Source organism: Octopus sinensis, linkage group LG20 (assembly GCF_006345805.1).
Source record: "Octopus sinensis linkage group LG20, ASM634580v1, whole genome shotgun sequence".
NCBI lineage: Eukaryota > Metazoa > Mollusca > Cephalopoda > Octopoda > Octopodidae > Octopus > Octopus sinensis.
Window position 1 is genome coordinate 16706929 of NC_043016.1, and position 15312 is coordinate 16722240.

At 39.5% G+C, this 15312-nt stretch overlaps 1 protein-coding gene across 1 annotated transcript in view; it reads left to right on the forward strand.

Moving 5' to 3' along the window:
• LOC115222690 (serine/threonine-protein kinase MRCK alpha-like) overlaps nt 1-15312 on the forward strand; it is a gene marked incomplete at its 5' end in the record, with an annotated part of 131121 nt that overhangs the window by 44727 nt on the left and 71082 nt on the right. Inside the window, 4 exon segments of the mRNA XM_029793011.2 lie at nt 6462-6774; nt 9065-9136; nt 11674-11741; nt 14299-14426. Coding sequence (XP_029648871.2) covers nt 6462-6774; nt 9065-9136; nt 11674-11741; nt 14299-14426 — 581 coding nt within the window.

The following is a 15312-nucleotide window of genomic DNA, read 5'->3' on the forward strand; positions in this document are numbered from 1 at the left end:
GCCTCTATGCAGAATGTAAGCTACTGGGAAAGACTCAAGAGATTAAAACTATATTCCCTGGAGCGTAGGCGGGAAAGATATGCCATAATATACATCTGGAAGATCCTGGAGGGAAGTGTCCTGAACTTTGGCATCGAGAGTTACGCAAATGCCAGAACTGGGCGCCACTGCATGGTGCCTAGGACTCCAAACTTGCCATCAAGATGTAGGACAAGATTCTGTGATAGCCTGGGCTTCCGAGGCCCACAGCTCTTCAATATCCTCCCGAAGAACCTGAGAGACCTGCATGGGGTGGATGCAGATGTCTTTTAAATGAAGCTGGATCTCTTCCTGTCAGGTGTCCCAGATGAACCAACTTCACGGCAGGAGGGGCAGATGAGGGCAGCTGCATCGAACTCTCTCATGCACCAAATGGCAGTTGCTAGAAAGCTTTCGTGAAGTGAAACCAAGTAGCAACACCAAATGGTGGTGCCCCAGCATGGCCACAGCTCATAAGCTGAAACTAGAATCAATCAATCAATCATATATATATACATATACAACAGGCTTCTTTCAGTTTCCGTCTACCAAATCCAGTCACAAAGCTTTGGTCAGCCCGAGGCTATAGTAGAAGACACTTGCCCAAGGTGCCATGCTGTGGGAATGGACTCAGAACCATGTGTTTGGTAAGCAAGCTACTTACCACACAGCCACTCTTACACCTATATATATATACATATATAGGATGGGCTTCTTTCAGTTTCTGTCTATGAAATCCACTCACAAGGCTTTGGTCAGCCTGAAGCTATAGTGGAAGACACTTGCTCAAGGTGCCACGCAGTGGGAATGAACCCAGAACTATGTGGTTGGTAAGCAAGCTAGTTGCCACACAGCCACTCCTGCACCGCGTACTCTTAACATAGTTCTCGGGGGAGATACAGCGTGACATAGAGAGTGACAAGGCTGGCTCCTTTGAAAATACTGGTACAACAGAAAGAGGAAGAAAGAGTGAGAGAAAGCTGCAGTGAAAGAGGACAGCAAGGGTCGCCAACACCCCTTGCTGGAGCCTCATGCTGCTTTAAGTGTTTACACTCGATAAACACAAAGTCCGGTCTGGGAATCAAAACTGCGATTGGCCTTGCACAAAAGGATAGGTATGCACTCAACATCCTATATTCAGTGTAAGCTCTGGACACATGAGAGATATGGAATCGCAGGCAGATTGTCTGTAAATGGAAGCTTCGCATGCGGTAGATACATCGAAGCAGTTCTTATAAATACATTTTTTCTCAAGAAAATATGGCAGGTCAGCTTATTTGTAGAGTGTGTTCAAAGTGCTGTTACAGCTGTCCTCCATCTGGAATAACAAAAAGGTGGCAGGTCAGCTTATTAAAAATTCTAATTGCATCTCCTAGCAAAAGTTTCATAACTTCTCCAATGCGTTTTATATTATATTGATGTTCTTCTTCTTTTTAACTTCATCTTTTAGAACTATGAAATATCTTAAAATGGTCCAGAAAGGAAATGATCTATGAGCATTTTGACACAGATAAGCAGAAAGAAAAAGAATTTACATTTAAAATTTTAAAATTTCATAATTTTGATAAGTTACATTTGGAATTTTCATTACTGTTACGTATTAACTAATATTTGAACTTATATTACCCACATTTATTTCAAAATTACAAAGGATACATACATCATCTCTCAGGTATACATAATTTTGGTGTATTAATCTTTTATTTTTCATTGTTTACCGGTTTCAACTTTAGGTTCACTTGAGCATTGTTATTCAATGTCAGTAGGTTTCTTTTCTGTATTGTTTCTGATGGATGAAGTGAATTGGACAGACCTGCTCTTCTTTGTCCCTCCTCCAGCTGGTGTCTCACATAAAAATTTATCCAATCGTTATCTAAAAACCTCCACATCTACACCTCACAAATTTTTGAGGTTGTTTGGTTGAATATCAAATAGTTATGGATCCTCAAAACCCAAGGTGTCACAATACTGGGTCCTTATTCTAGACAGAGAAGGCACGATCAATGGTAATAATATGCAGTGCTGCCTAGTTCGGTGACTGGTGTTGCGTTCACTTCCAAAGTTCCTTCCAGGATCTTCCATATGTATACCTCTGCATATCATTCACACCTCTCTAGGGAGTAGAATTTTGGTTCTTCTAGTTTATCCCAGTCACTCATTTGTTGTGCTACATCAATTTTCTTTGTATAGTGGCACTGAATTATCTAACTTCTGTCACTAATTTGATGTTCTGTAACAACCAGTAATCCAGATAATCTGAGAACAAACAGTGGTGTTGCTTGAGGGAGTCAGTTGAGAATTTACGTCAGTGCCAGTAATTGAGTGAATCTTGTTTGTTATTTCTTTATTGCCCACAAGGGGCTAAACATAGAGGGGACAAAGGAATTAAGTCAATTACATCGATCCAAGTGTGTAACCGGGCTTCTTTCAGTTTACGTCTACCAAATCTACTCACAAGGCTTTGGTTGGCCTGAGGCTATAGTAGAAGACACTTGCCCAAGGTTCCACACAGTGGGACTGAACCCAGAACCATGTTGTTGGTAAGCAAGTTACTTACCACACAGCTACTCCTGCACCTATATATATATACAGTTGCGGCCAAAATGTTCAGAACGGCATTGTTTTTATCAGAAAAGTAGGTATAAGTTTTTATTAAAGTTGTTTTATATTCTATAATTGTCTGAGATTTTGGTGTAATTTGAGTGGATAATACAAAAGTTATGGATGATTTAGTGATTTACTGCAAAACCCATGGCGGCCAAAATGATCAGAACGGTTGAAAAAATAACAAAATAACCAAAAAGTGACAGAGAAAGCTGGAATTATTTCATATTTAGTGTGAAGCCCTTTAGCTTCAATCACACTTTGACATTTTCGACTGCATGGGGAAATTAAATTTTCAATTTCTTGCTGGGTGATCTTATTCCGTTCTTCCTGAAGGGCATTCCATAATTGCTCAGTTGTTTTATGATTTCTGGCTTTCAAACGTTCTCCTAGAATATTCCACACATTTTCAATAGGATTGAGGTCTGGGCTTTGAGCAGGCCAATCCATAACAATAACCTTTTCAGCCTTGAGGAAGTTCATGACCACCTTAGCCTTGTGACATGGGGCATTGTCCTGCATGAATATGGGTGGTCGCTTAGTTGAATTTCTCAGCACAGGCAAGACATGATCTTTTACAAGTTGTTTATAATGTTTATAATCTCCTGCATTTACCTTTCCATGTAATCGCAGCAAAGGGCCCACAACATCTCTGATATCAGCCCCCAAACCATGACACTTCCTCCACCGAATTTAACACTAGTCTTAAGGCATTCAGGTGACAATTTTTCACCTGCTTTTCGACGAATGTACCTTTTCCCATCTGAGCCAAATAACATAGACTTAGATTCATCACTGAAATGCACCGTTTGCCATTTTTCTTGAGACCACAACACATGTTCGGTTGCAAAGGTAAGACGACAGTTTTTATTTTTGGAGCTGATTAGTGGCTTCACTGCAGGTGCTCTTGCTTGTAGGTCATGTTCAACTAAACGACGAGACACAGTTTTTCGAGATAAAGTTTTCTTCAGTACAATGCTCTTTTCCCGAAAAACACAGCAGCAGCAGTTTTCAATCTGTCCTTTTTAACCAACTTTACCATTGCACGATCTTCTCTCTTGGTCGTTTTTCTTGGCCTATCTGTAAAATTTCTTGCTTCACACGAACCACAATCATCGTAGACCTTAAGAATACCATGAACAACACTTTTTGACTTGTTAACAATCTTTGCAATAGATCCAATACTTAAATTATCCTTCTTTTGAAGCTTAATAATCTGCTGACGAATTGGTAACGGAGTAAGTGGCATTATATTAACAAATTACACTGCAAATATTCTTACTAATGTTTAGTAAACGAACCGTCACGTAAACAAATTCAAAATATTAGAGTTCGCCGGTTAAATATACTAAAACACGGAGTAAAAGCACACCGTTCTGATCATTTGGCCGCCATGGTTTTGCATTAAATCACTAAATCATCCATAACTTTTTTATTATCCTCACAAATTACACCAAAATCTCAGACAATAACAAATAATATTGTATTTATTGTCTGTGAAAATTATAGAATATAAAACAACTTTGAGAAAAACTTATACCTACTTTTCTGACGAAAACAATACCGTTCTGAACATTTTGGCCGCAACTGTATATATATATATATGTGTGTGTGTGTGTTTGTGTGTATATATATATATATATATATACACACCACACACACACACACATACATATATATGTGAGTGGATTTGGTAGACGGAAAGTGAAAGAAGCCCGGTTATGCACTGGGGTCGATGTAATCGACTTAATCCCTTTGCCCTACTTTGTCCCCTTTATGTTTATGTATAAAGAGGTGATACAGATATTACAGGCACTTTCCCCCCCACACACACACACTAAACATAGACACACATAGGGATATAGGCATGCACAAATAAAGACACATACAATAGGAATACAAAATACAAACTGGCTGATCATTAGTAAGGAGAGACACACAAATAAGAAAGAAGAAAGCAAAGGACCACTGATGAGGTCACAGAAATGTGATGAAAGAATTCTGGCCAAATAAGATTGATTAATGTAAAAATAAAGCTGAAAGAAATTAACACCAAAAATATAGTGCGTGTGTTTTTATTGGCTAAACTGGCAACATGACCATTCAACAACATGTATATATATATATATATATGTATGTATATATATATATATATATATATGTATGTATATATATATATATATATATATATATATATACACACACACACACACACACACACACACACACACACATATATATCATACGATGGGCTTCTTTCAGTTTCCGTCTACTAAATCCACTCACAAGATTTTGATTGACCCGTGGCTATAGTAAAAGACTCGCCTAAGGTACCAAGCAGTGGGTCTGAACCCGGGACCATGTGGTTTGTAAGCAAGCTACTTACCACACAGCCACTCATGCTCCTGTTGAAATTTTTTTGTGATCCTGTCCATAAATTTGCTGGCGATCATTACACTTGGGCTGTATATGCAGCTGTTTGCGTTTTTGCTCAGGAGCCCAAGTTGGGGGTAATGTTACATAAAGGCACACAAATCTGAGATGGTTAATTCATGTTATATATTTCTAATAAATTTTTTTTCAGTTTGTTCATTAAACCATTTTCTTTGGCACTTAACAGTTTTTATATTTATCCAACTAACATTGTTATATCTTGGTTCACGACTTTATAATAATCATAAACTTGTGCATATGTACGAACAGCCATGCTACATGGCAGTGAAACATGGACTATGGCTGTTGAGGATATGCGTAAGTTTGCAAGGAATGAAGCTTGTATGCTCTGATGGATGTGTAATGTGAGTGTGCATATTCGACAGAGTGTAAGTACCTTGAGAGAAAAGTTGGACCTAAGAAACATCAGTTGTGGTGTGCAAGAGAGACGACTGTGCGGGTATGGTCATGTGGAGAGAATGGATGAGTTTAGCTGTGTAAAATGTGTCACACCCTAGTGGTTGAGGGAACCTGTGGAAGAAGTAGACCAGGAAGACTTGGGACGAGGTGGTGAAGCACAACCTTCGAACATTAGGCCTCACCAAGGAAATGACTAGCGACTGAGACCTTTGGCCACTCCTGCGCCTATATATATATATATACACACACACACACGACAGGTTTCTTTCAGTTTCCATTTATCAAATCCACTTACGAGGCTTTGGTCAGCCCGAGGCTATAGTAGAAGACACTTGCCCAAGGTGCCTCATAGTTGGACTGAGCTTGGAACCACTCCATATATCTCTGTATATAATACATACATATATATACACACATATATATCCTTTTGGGTTTAGACTGGCCCAAATTTTCTACATGTTTAATATGGAAACTACCAGATCTAACCTCTTACACATATCCTACACATATCCTTCTGATTGTTAAGTTATTTGGGTCTTTTCGCTTTGAACGGCAGATTGAGAATTTTTTGTAACTAAACACTTTGAAACTTCAGACACTGGTGGAATGTGTCATATAAAACATCTTTTACTCTTAACGTTTAGGGCAAAGTTTTCTCTTTTAGAGTAAAAGATGTTTTATATGGCACATTCCACCAGTGTCCGAAGTTTGAAAGTGTTTAGTTACAAAAAATTATTTTCTAAATCTTCCGGTCAAAACGTAAAGATCCAATGGCTTTGATTAAATATACCGTAATGGTTTAGGTTTTACAGCGGTACAGCCCCCTAAAAATGCTCTGTGTATTATACTCAACGGCGGACTATATTCGAGGATTTACGGTAATTTATTTTTTTCACTATGTCTCTATTTCATCAAACCAGATTTCTTTATTTATTACTTTTATTTACTATTTCTTCCATCTCCATTTTCCTCTTATTTTTCCCCAGTCGGCAAACGAAAGCGAAGTGGAAGAATCCAGTGAAGATGCTTCATCCATGAATGACTCCCGAACTGCATCTCACACCGATTTACCAAGCGAACTTGACGGTGGTGTTTCTAGTTCCGAAAACCAATCCCTTAAAGTTTATTCCGAACCTACTTTAGATCCAGTGTGGAGTGCAGATAAAAGCATTTCACTGAAGTCTGCTAACCAACCAAAAGGCCACCATTTTCTTGTTAATACTTTCTCTTCCTTATCCAAATGCTCGCAGTGTTTCTCATTATTACTCGGGATCCAGAGACAAGGAGTTTGTTGCCAAAGTAAGTCTAGCTTTCTCTTTCTTTTTTCATCAATTATTTTTGATTATTAGTCAGGCCACGCTTGAACACTGCCTTAATGGGTCTTTTATTCAAAGACAGCAATACCTTTTACATGTTACAATCATTGGACTGTGTCCATGCTGGGACACTGTCTCAAAGAGTTTTATTCGAACAAATCAACCCATTCTTATTTTCTCTTTTGGTTAACCCTTTCAATACTAACCCAGCCGTAGCTGACTGAAAATTTCCGATCGTGACCCCAGCCACAGCCCATTCAAAGTATCTTGGATCGCAGGATGGCCTGCTGTGCTTGAGGAGACCTATTGAGTCAAATACATCAACATCAAAATATAAATCAAATGGAAATTGTAGTTGTGATACCTGTGCCAGTGACATGTAAAAAGAACCATCTGAACGTGGCCAATGCTGGTGCTGCCTTGACTGGCTTCCGTGCCAGTGGCATGTAAAAGCCGCCAACTGATCATGGCCGTTGCCAGCCTCCTCTGGCCCCTGTGCCGGCGGCACGTATAAAGCACCCACTACACTCCTGGAGTGATCGTCATTAGGAAGGGCATCCAGCTGTAGAAACACTGCCAAATTAGACTGGAGCCTGGTGCAGCCTTCTGGCATCCCAGATATGTTGTGACTGCGATGGGATGAGGTGGTCAAGCATGACCAACCCGGCTGCAGCCGTCCGAGAGTACCCATTGTTATTCAAATGTGAATTTAAGCACAAATCTCATCAGTACATTCATAACAATAACACTTTGTAAATAGTTGAGTTATAGTCTCTGACTTTGTTTCATGTGATATCTGAACTCAGTGAATTTTGGGAGAATTTTTTTCTACTTTTTATTGGCGTCGATTTTTTTTTTTTTCAACTTTGAAAATGGATAGGAGTTTCATGCTATCAAGAAGTGATTACGAATTTAAAGGTTTTTCTACAGAAAATATGGAGATGGCGAAAACATTAGCGCGGCAGGCGAAATGCTTAACAGTATTTCGTCTGTCTTTACATTTAGGTGCAGGAGTGGCTGTGGTATGTAGCTTGCTTACCAACCACATAGTTCCAGGTTCAGCCCCACTGCGTGGCCCCTTGGGCAAGTGTCTTCTACAATAGCCTGGGGCTGACGAAAGCCTTGTGAGTGGGTTTGGTAGATGAAAACTGAAAGAAGCCTGTCGTATATATATATATATATGTATGTATGTCGTATATATATATATATATATATATATATATATATATATGTATGTATGTATGTATATGTATGTATGTATGTATATGTATATATGTTAGTTAGTTAGTTAGTTAGTTAATTTGGCTCAAAAGCAAATAGCAAGGCCATGTAGGGGGACATGGAGTTAAGTACAGGGTGGTGTTCATGTAAAGAGTTCAGGCCACAGAATATAAACAAACAGTATATGCCAGGAAAACCCATGAAATGTGGGATCAAAGTTTGGGAAATTTGTGAAGCAAATACTGGGTACTGCTGTGGATTTAGTTTTTATACAGGGAAAATAATGTTAGTCAGCATGGCCTAGGGTACGATGTGGTCTGGAATTTATCACTTCTATACTATACCCAGGGCCGTATATTATTTTTTGACCGATTTTTTTTTAGCTTGGTCAAACTTATGACGGATTCCAGTATTTCAGTTTATTTCACCTTTATGGTACACCTGTTCTGTTTTGCATTAAATTCAGCTGATGATCTAGTGATGTGCACAATTCTCTTATATCAAAATTTTGTTGCATACCCAATTAAATATTAGCTGATGATTTATTTTCTATGGTGATGTTTAAACAAAATTTTTATGTTTTTACCTTTTGCTCAGTTTACCTTGATTTACCTGTAATTAGAGTCACTCTCAGACAAAAACTATGCAATAGAATTAAGAATCTTTCTTTGATTATGTTCAAAATATCACATTAATATGTTAAGTAAAAAAAGTTACTGTTGTTTAATGAAACTAGTTTAAATTCATGATTATTTTAGAATTTAATTGAAACTTATGAAGGGTGTATTTTGGTCAGAAATGTATTAATGAACGGATTAAATGGTGATGAAGAGTAGGAGGATATATATTTTACACTCCAAAATTTAAGGCTTTGAGCTTATAGTAGACAGAATTAGTGTTAGACGAAGAAGTAAGATCAATTTACTTTTTAAATAGATTTCTCTTATTTTAAGACTCTCCGCCAATTAAATGATCTTATAAATTTTTCGTGTCTTTTTCTTTCTTGTGTGTTGTTTTATTAGTGAAAAAGAAATGTTTAAATATATTTTCAGATTGTAAATACCATTGTCATATACACTGTATAGATAAAGTCCCAGTTTCCTGCCCGATCCCAGAAGAGCAAAGTAAGTATAACGAATGTTGACTGTCAAAATTGTTGCTTAAAGTCTTACCTGTTCAAATTTTGTCTGATGATGGTGGATTCTATGGTGATATATATCCTACATATAATAAAACGCATGGGATGAGGTAGCATGACCTTCGAACTTTGGGCCTCACAGAAGCATTGACAACAAACCGAGACCGCTGGAGATATGTTGTGACTGCAAAGACCCGACAGCTTCACACAACTAGCTCCAGCCCATTCAAAGTACCTTGGATTGCAGTACAGTCTACTGTGCTTACCTTGGATTGTGGGATGACCTGCTGTGCTTGAATAGACCTATTGTGTCAAGTACATCAACATCAAAATATAAATCAAATGGAAATTGTAGTTGTGATAGCTGTGCCAGTGGTACGTAAAAAGCACCATCCAAATGTGGCTGATGCCAGCGCTGCCTTGACTGGCTTCCGTGCCAGTGGCACATAAAAAGCACCAACTGACCATGGCTTTTGTCAGCCTCCCCTGGCACCTGTGCCAGTGGCACATAAAAAGCACCCACTACACTCATGGAGTGGTTGGCGTTAGGAAGGGCATCCAGCTGTAGAAACACTGCCAGATCAAACTGGGCCTGGTGCAGCCTACTGGCCTCACAGACCCCAGTTGAACCGTCCAACCCATGCTAGCATGGAAAGCGGACGTTAAATAATGATGATATGTATATATATATATGTAGCACCCACTACACTCTCGGAGTGGTTGGCGTTAGGAAGGGCATCCAGCTGTAGAAACATTGCCAGATCAGACTGGAGCCTGGTGCAGCCTCCTGGCCTCACAGACCCCAGTTGAACCGTCCAACCCATGCTAGCATGGAAAGCGACGTTAAATAAATATGATGATTATATATATATATATATATATATATATATATATATGTAGCACCCACTACACTCTCGGAGTGGTTGGCGTTAGGAAGGGCATCCAGCTGTAGAAACATTGCCAGATCAGACTGGAGCCTGGTTCAGCCTCCTGGCTTCCCAGAGCCCGGTCGAACAGTCCAACCCATGCTAGCATGGAAAACAAACGTTAAACGATGATGATGATGAATGTATCTCCTTGGTCATGCTGCGAAAAGAAAAGTAAAATAATAAATGGAGTGGTAGTAACAGTCACAGATACGAAACCAGACAAACCATATTCAAAGGTTTTCCTCTGAAGATCCACATTGATTGATCAAAATAAAACTGCGCATTTTTATTCTGAATTGTATTAAGTTTATCTCTCTCACACAAAAACAAAAATAAAGAGGTTGTGTGGTAAGTAGCTTGCTTACCAACCACATTGTTCCAGGTTCAGTACCACTGCATGGCACCTTGGGCAAGCGTCTTCTACTATAGCCTCAGGCCGACCTAAGTCTTGTGAGTGGCCTCTACCTGGGACGTAGCCAGCCCACTTATGCATACCGTTCCTTCTTGTGACCAACCCTACTTGTGAAGACCTGTTGAGGCAAGTGAAAATCAAGATCGAAATCTCTCAACATCAATGGAAATTGTAGCTGTGATACCAGTGCCGGTGGCACGTAAGAGACCGTCCGAACGTGGCCGTTGCCAGCCTCGCCCCGACTAGCCTCCGTGCCGATGGCACGTAAAAAGAACCATCCGATTGTGGCCGTTGCCAGCCTCGTCTGGCACCTGTGTGGGTGTCACATAAAAAGCAGCCACTACACTCTCGGAGTGGTTGGCATTAGGAAGGGCATTCAGCTGTAGAAACACTGCCAGATCAGACTGGGCCTGGCGCAGCCTCCTGGCTTCCCAGACCCAGTTGAACCGTCCAACCCATGCTAGCATGGAAAACGGACATTAAACGATGATGATGATGATAATGTTTCTTCAGTATTTCTAGTCTTCTGTTAGATATATTCTTAACTAAAAACAAAGTGTCATCTCTATATAGGCAGCCATACTTTTATCTATAGGCTGGAACAGCTGTAAGGACCATTTTATGTGTATTATTCTTATGGTATTATTATCTTGCATATTGATATATATTGTTTTGTTCAATTTGGATGTTCCTATTTATATAGTTAATAACTAATATGAAATGGTAATATCTGTAGGTTGATGATCAAAATGAATTTGTTCCTCCATTTTCTTATTTGTATATATATATATATATCCACAGGACTGCTCCTGTGCAGGTGGCGTGTAAAAAACACCATTTGAGCGTGGCTGTTGCCAGTACCCCCTGACTAGCCCTCGTGCCGGTGGCATATAAAAATCAACCACTACACTCACGGAGTGGTTGGCGTTAGGAAGGGCATCCAGCTGTTGAAACTCTGCCAGATCAGATTGGAGCCTGGTGCAGCCATCTGGCTCACAAGTCTACAGTCAAGCCGTCCAACCCATGACAGCATCGAAAGCGGGTGTTAAACAATGACATGAGCGTTTTATGTGGCTTTTAGGGGGCTGAGAGCGAACTCCTAGTGAATTAAATCTTTGATTTGCCTGTTTTCCTCATTTTCAAACATGTCTTTGAAAGAAGTGTCATACTTTTCTTTTTAAGCTACCCATACTTATCCTGGTATACGTCTTGACAAAGGCATTGGGACAGCATTCGAATATTTTGCAAAGGTAAGTTACCTTCGTTGTACGTACTTCTTCTTCAATATGCATCTGGCTTCTCACACCTGCCCGGCAATGTCATTCTGAATATAAGCAATTGCGTCAATGAAATCGCAAAGCCATGAAATAATACGTGATTAATTCGAAACGATTTGAATATATAAACAGAACAGTTGTCAGAATAATCCAGATATATCAGGCTTATACATTCCATAAGTAATATCCAGATTTTAAATAGGTGCAAGAGTGGCTGTGTGGTAAGTACCAGCTTCAGTCCCACTGCATGGCACCTTGGGCAAGTGTCTTCTACTATAGTCTCGGGCTGACCAAAGCGTTGTGAGTGGATTTGGTAGACGGAAACTGAAAGAAACCCATCGTATATATATGTGTGTGTGTGTCTGTGTTGACAACCAATGCTGGTGTGTTTATGTCCCCGTTACGTAGTGATAGAATAAGTACTAGGCTTACAAAGAATAAGTCCTGGAGTCGATTTCCTCGACTAAAGGCAGTGCTCCTGCATGGTCGTCATCAAATGACTGAAGCAAGTAAAAGAGTGAAACATGTATAAGCATAAACAATGTGAACTAACAACCCTAAACATACAAGCCACAGGATGCACTCCAGTTTCTGAGTATGGGTGTTGGTTTGATATGAAATTGGACCAATGGTAACCCATAATCCTGTGAATTGTCCTGGTACTTTAAGAGAGTGTATGTCCCAACAGTATCCAAGTGTTGTGACTATAGAGTAACACAGGGAGGACAAGAGACCCGAAAACCCAAAATTTTACTCTCAGCAAAGGTTCATGTCTTTAGGCCTCAGCAGCACCAAACCCTTCTTGTCCATTGTGTCCACAACTGCAGTAACATGTCCAGGTGTTCTGAAGACTTCAAACTCCCACCTGACTCTGCTATGGATCTTCTTAACAAATTAAGCGAAGCAGTGAAGACCATAAGACCTAAACCTTTGTCTTTCTGCCCTGATACAGTCAGCACCGAACATCCTTTTCCAGTGATCTACAACTGTGGTAGCACTGCTGACACATGGTTAATGCTGTTATGGATCATGCTGCTGACATACCGTAAATCCTCGAGTGTAATCCACCCTTGAGTATAATACACAGGAGATTTTTAGGGGGCTGTACCTCTGAAAAACCTAAACCTTGTGTATAATGCGCACCCCTTCTCTAACTTGAGTCAAGGAATCTATATAACGTCCTTGGTTTTAAAACTGTATATGGTAACGTCCTTTATTATTATTGTATATATAACACAATGCAAACGTGTAGCTTTTTTGTGCATTTTGTTTGCAGGAAATAAAGAAATAACAGTAATAACGTTTAATAAATGTTGTTTACTGCAAGTTATAGATGATTCTTTTATGACTTCATTGCTTTCAGGCTTAGCTTGGCCTTACATCATCTGTATATATAAAACGCAAGATGTGTGCGTTGTGTACGTGAATGTAATTAATGCATGTCCACAAATTAGCACACATGTCGCTCCAATTTTAGGAGGACATTCGTCATTACTCTGTGTTTTCATCAAATTATTTTCCCCAGACGTACCAGTGAATAGCAGTGAAAATAAATTTTAAACCAAAACTTTTAAGTTTTCAAGTTGGAGAAATCACCATTGTTTGCAAACAGGAGTTAAGTCCCCTTCCATTGACTCTCTTTACTCTTTTATTCTTTTACTTGTTTCAGTCATTTGACTGTGGCCATGCTGGAGCACCTCCTTTAGTTGAGCAAATCGACCCCAGGATTATTCTTTGTAAGCCTAGTACTTATTCTATCAGTCTCTTTTGCCTAACTGCTAAGTTATGGGGATGTAAACACACCATCATCGGTTGTCAAGCGATGTTGGGAGGGACAAATACCAACACACAAACATATACACACAGAAGCACACACATATATACATACATAATCTCGCTCCTTTCAGTTTCTGTCTACCAAATCCACTCACAAGGCTTTGGTCAGCCCGAGGCTATAGTAGAAGCCACTCGCCCAGAATGCGGCGCAGTGGGACTGAACCCAGAAACATGTGGTTGGTAAGCAAGCTACTTAACACACAGCTACTCCTGCGCCTATATATATATATATATATATATATATATATATATATACACACACACACAACGGGATTCTTTCAGTTTCCGTCTACCAAATCCACTGACAAGGCTTTTGTTGGCCTGAGGCTATAGCAGAAGACAGTTGCACAAGGTTCCATGCAGTGGGACTGAACCCGGAAGCATGTAGTTTGTAAACAAGCTACTCACCACACCGCCACTCATATGTATGTGTGTTGCCCATATATATGTATATATATATGTATATATATATATATGTATAGTATATATATATATATGTATATATATATATATATATATATAAACCAATTTCAACGGATTTCACCCAAATTTGACATTGATGTTACTTAGTTTGGTTTCAAATATAGAAGTTGATTAACTTAATAATCCTAATTTAATCCCGGGCAAAGCCAAGATATGCTGCTAGTTCCAAATATAAGCGAATAATCAAATAGCATTTTGTTTCTCCTTTCAGATTCCCCGACCTGGTGGTATAAAAAAAGGCTGGATTCGGCAGTTTATCGTTGTCTGTGATTTTAAATTATTTTTATTCGACGCAACACATGACATCGCACATACTACACATCAGGTCTTAGATATGCGGTGAGTTCAAATACATTTTTGTTTATTTACTGGGACCCATTCAGCTTTATGTTCTTAACTGTTATATGGGCTTGTAAATATGTTTGCAAATTGTTTTTGTTACATGCCTTCATTGCTTTCAGGCTTAGCTTAAGATATTTTCGTGCCCGATATCACAAAATGTGTCTGATTAAACATTGCCAGACCACAAATAGAAACTCGGACATTGCTTAGAAAATATGTTTCATTTTTAACCTGGTATATAGTACGCACTAGGTATTTTGACTTTTAAATTTTGGTGAAAAAATGCGAATTATACTCGAGGATTTACGGTACATCTCACAGGAAGTCACAAAGACTGGATTTTTGTCTTAGTCCAAGAAACACTATGGCTAAGAGGTTCCACTACATCTGATTCTTGTAACATCTCGCCCACCATTACTCCAAAATCTATGGCTCTACTCAGGCTGTGATGACTTGGGAATTTTTGAGGCTACCTTGAAACAATTGATAACAGGCGCTGAATCAATTACGACAACGAGAGTTCCAGTTCATTTAATCGGCCACAATCGGATGGTGCTTTTTACGTGCCACCGGCACGGAGGCCCGTCGGGGTGGCACTGGCAACGGCCACATTTGGATGGTTCGCTTACGTGCCACCGGCACTGGTATCACAGCTACCATTTCCATTGATGTTGATCGATTTCGATTTTGATTCTGATTCTCATTTGCCTCAACAGGTCTTCACAAGTAGAGTTTTGTGTCCAAAGAAGGAAAAGTATGCATAAGTGGACTGGCTACATCCCATGTAGAGGCCACGGGTTTTGGTCTCACTAGTCCTGCCGGGTCTTCTCACGCACAACATACTTCCATAGGTCTCGGTCTCTAGTCATTTCCTCAGTGAGAC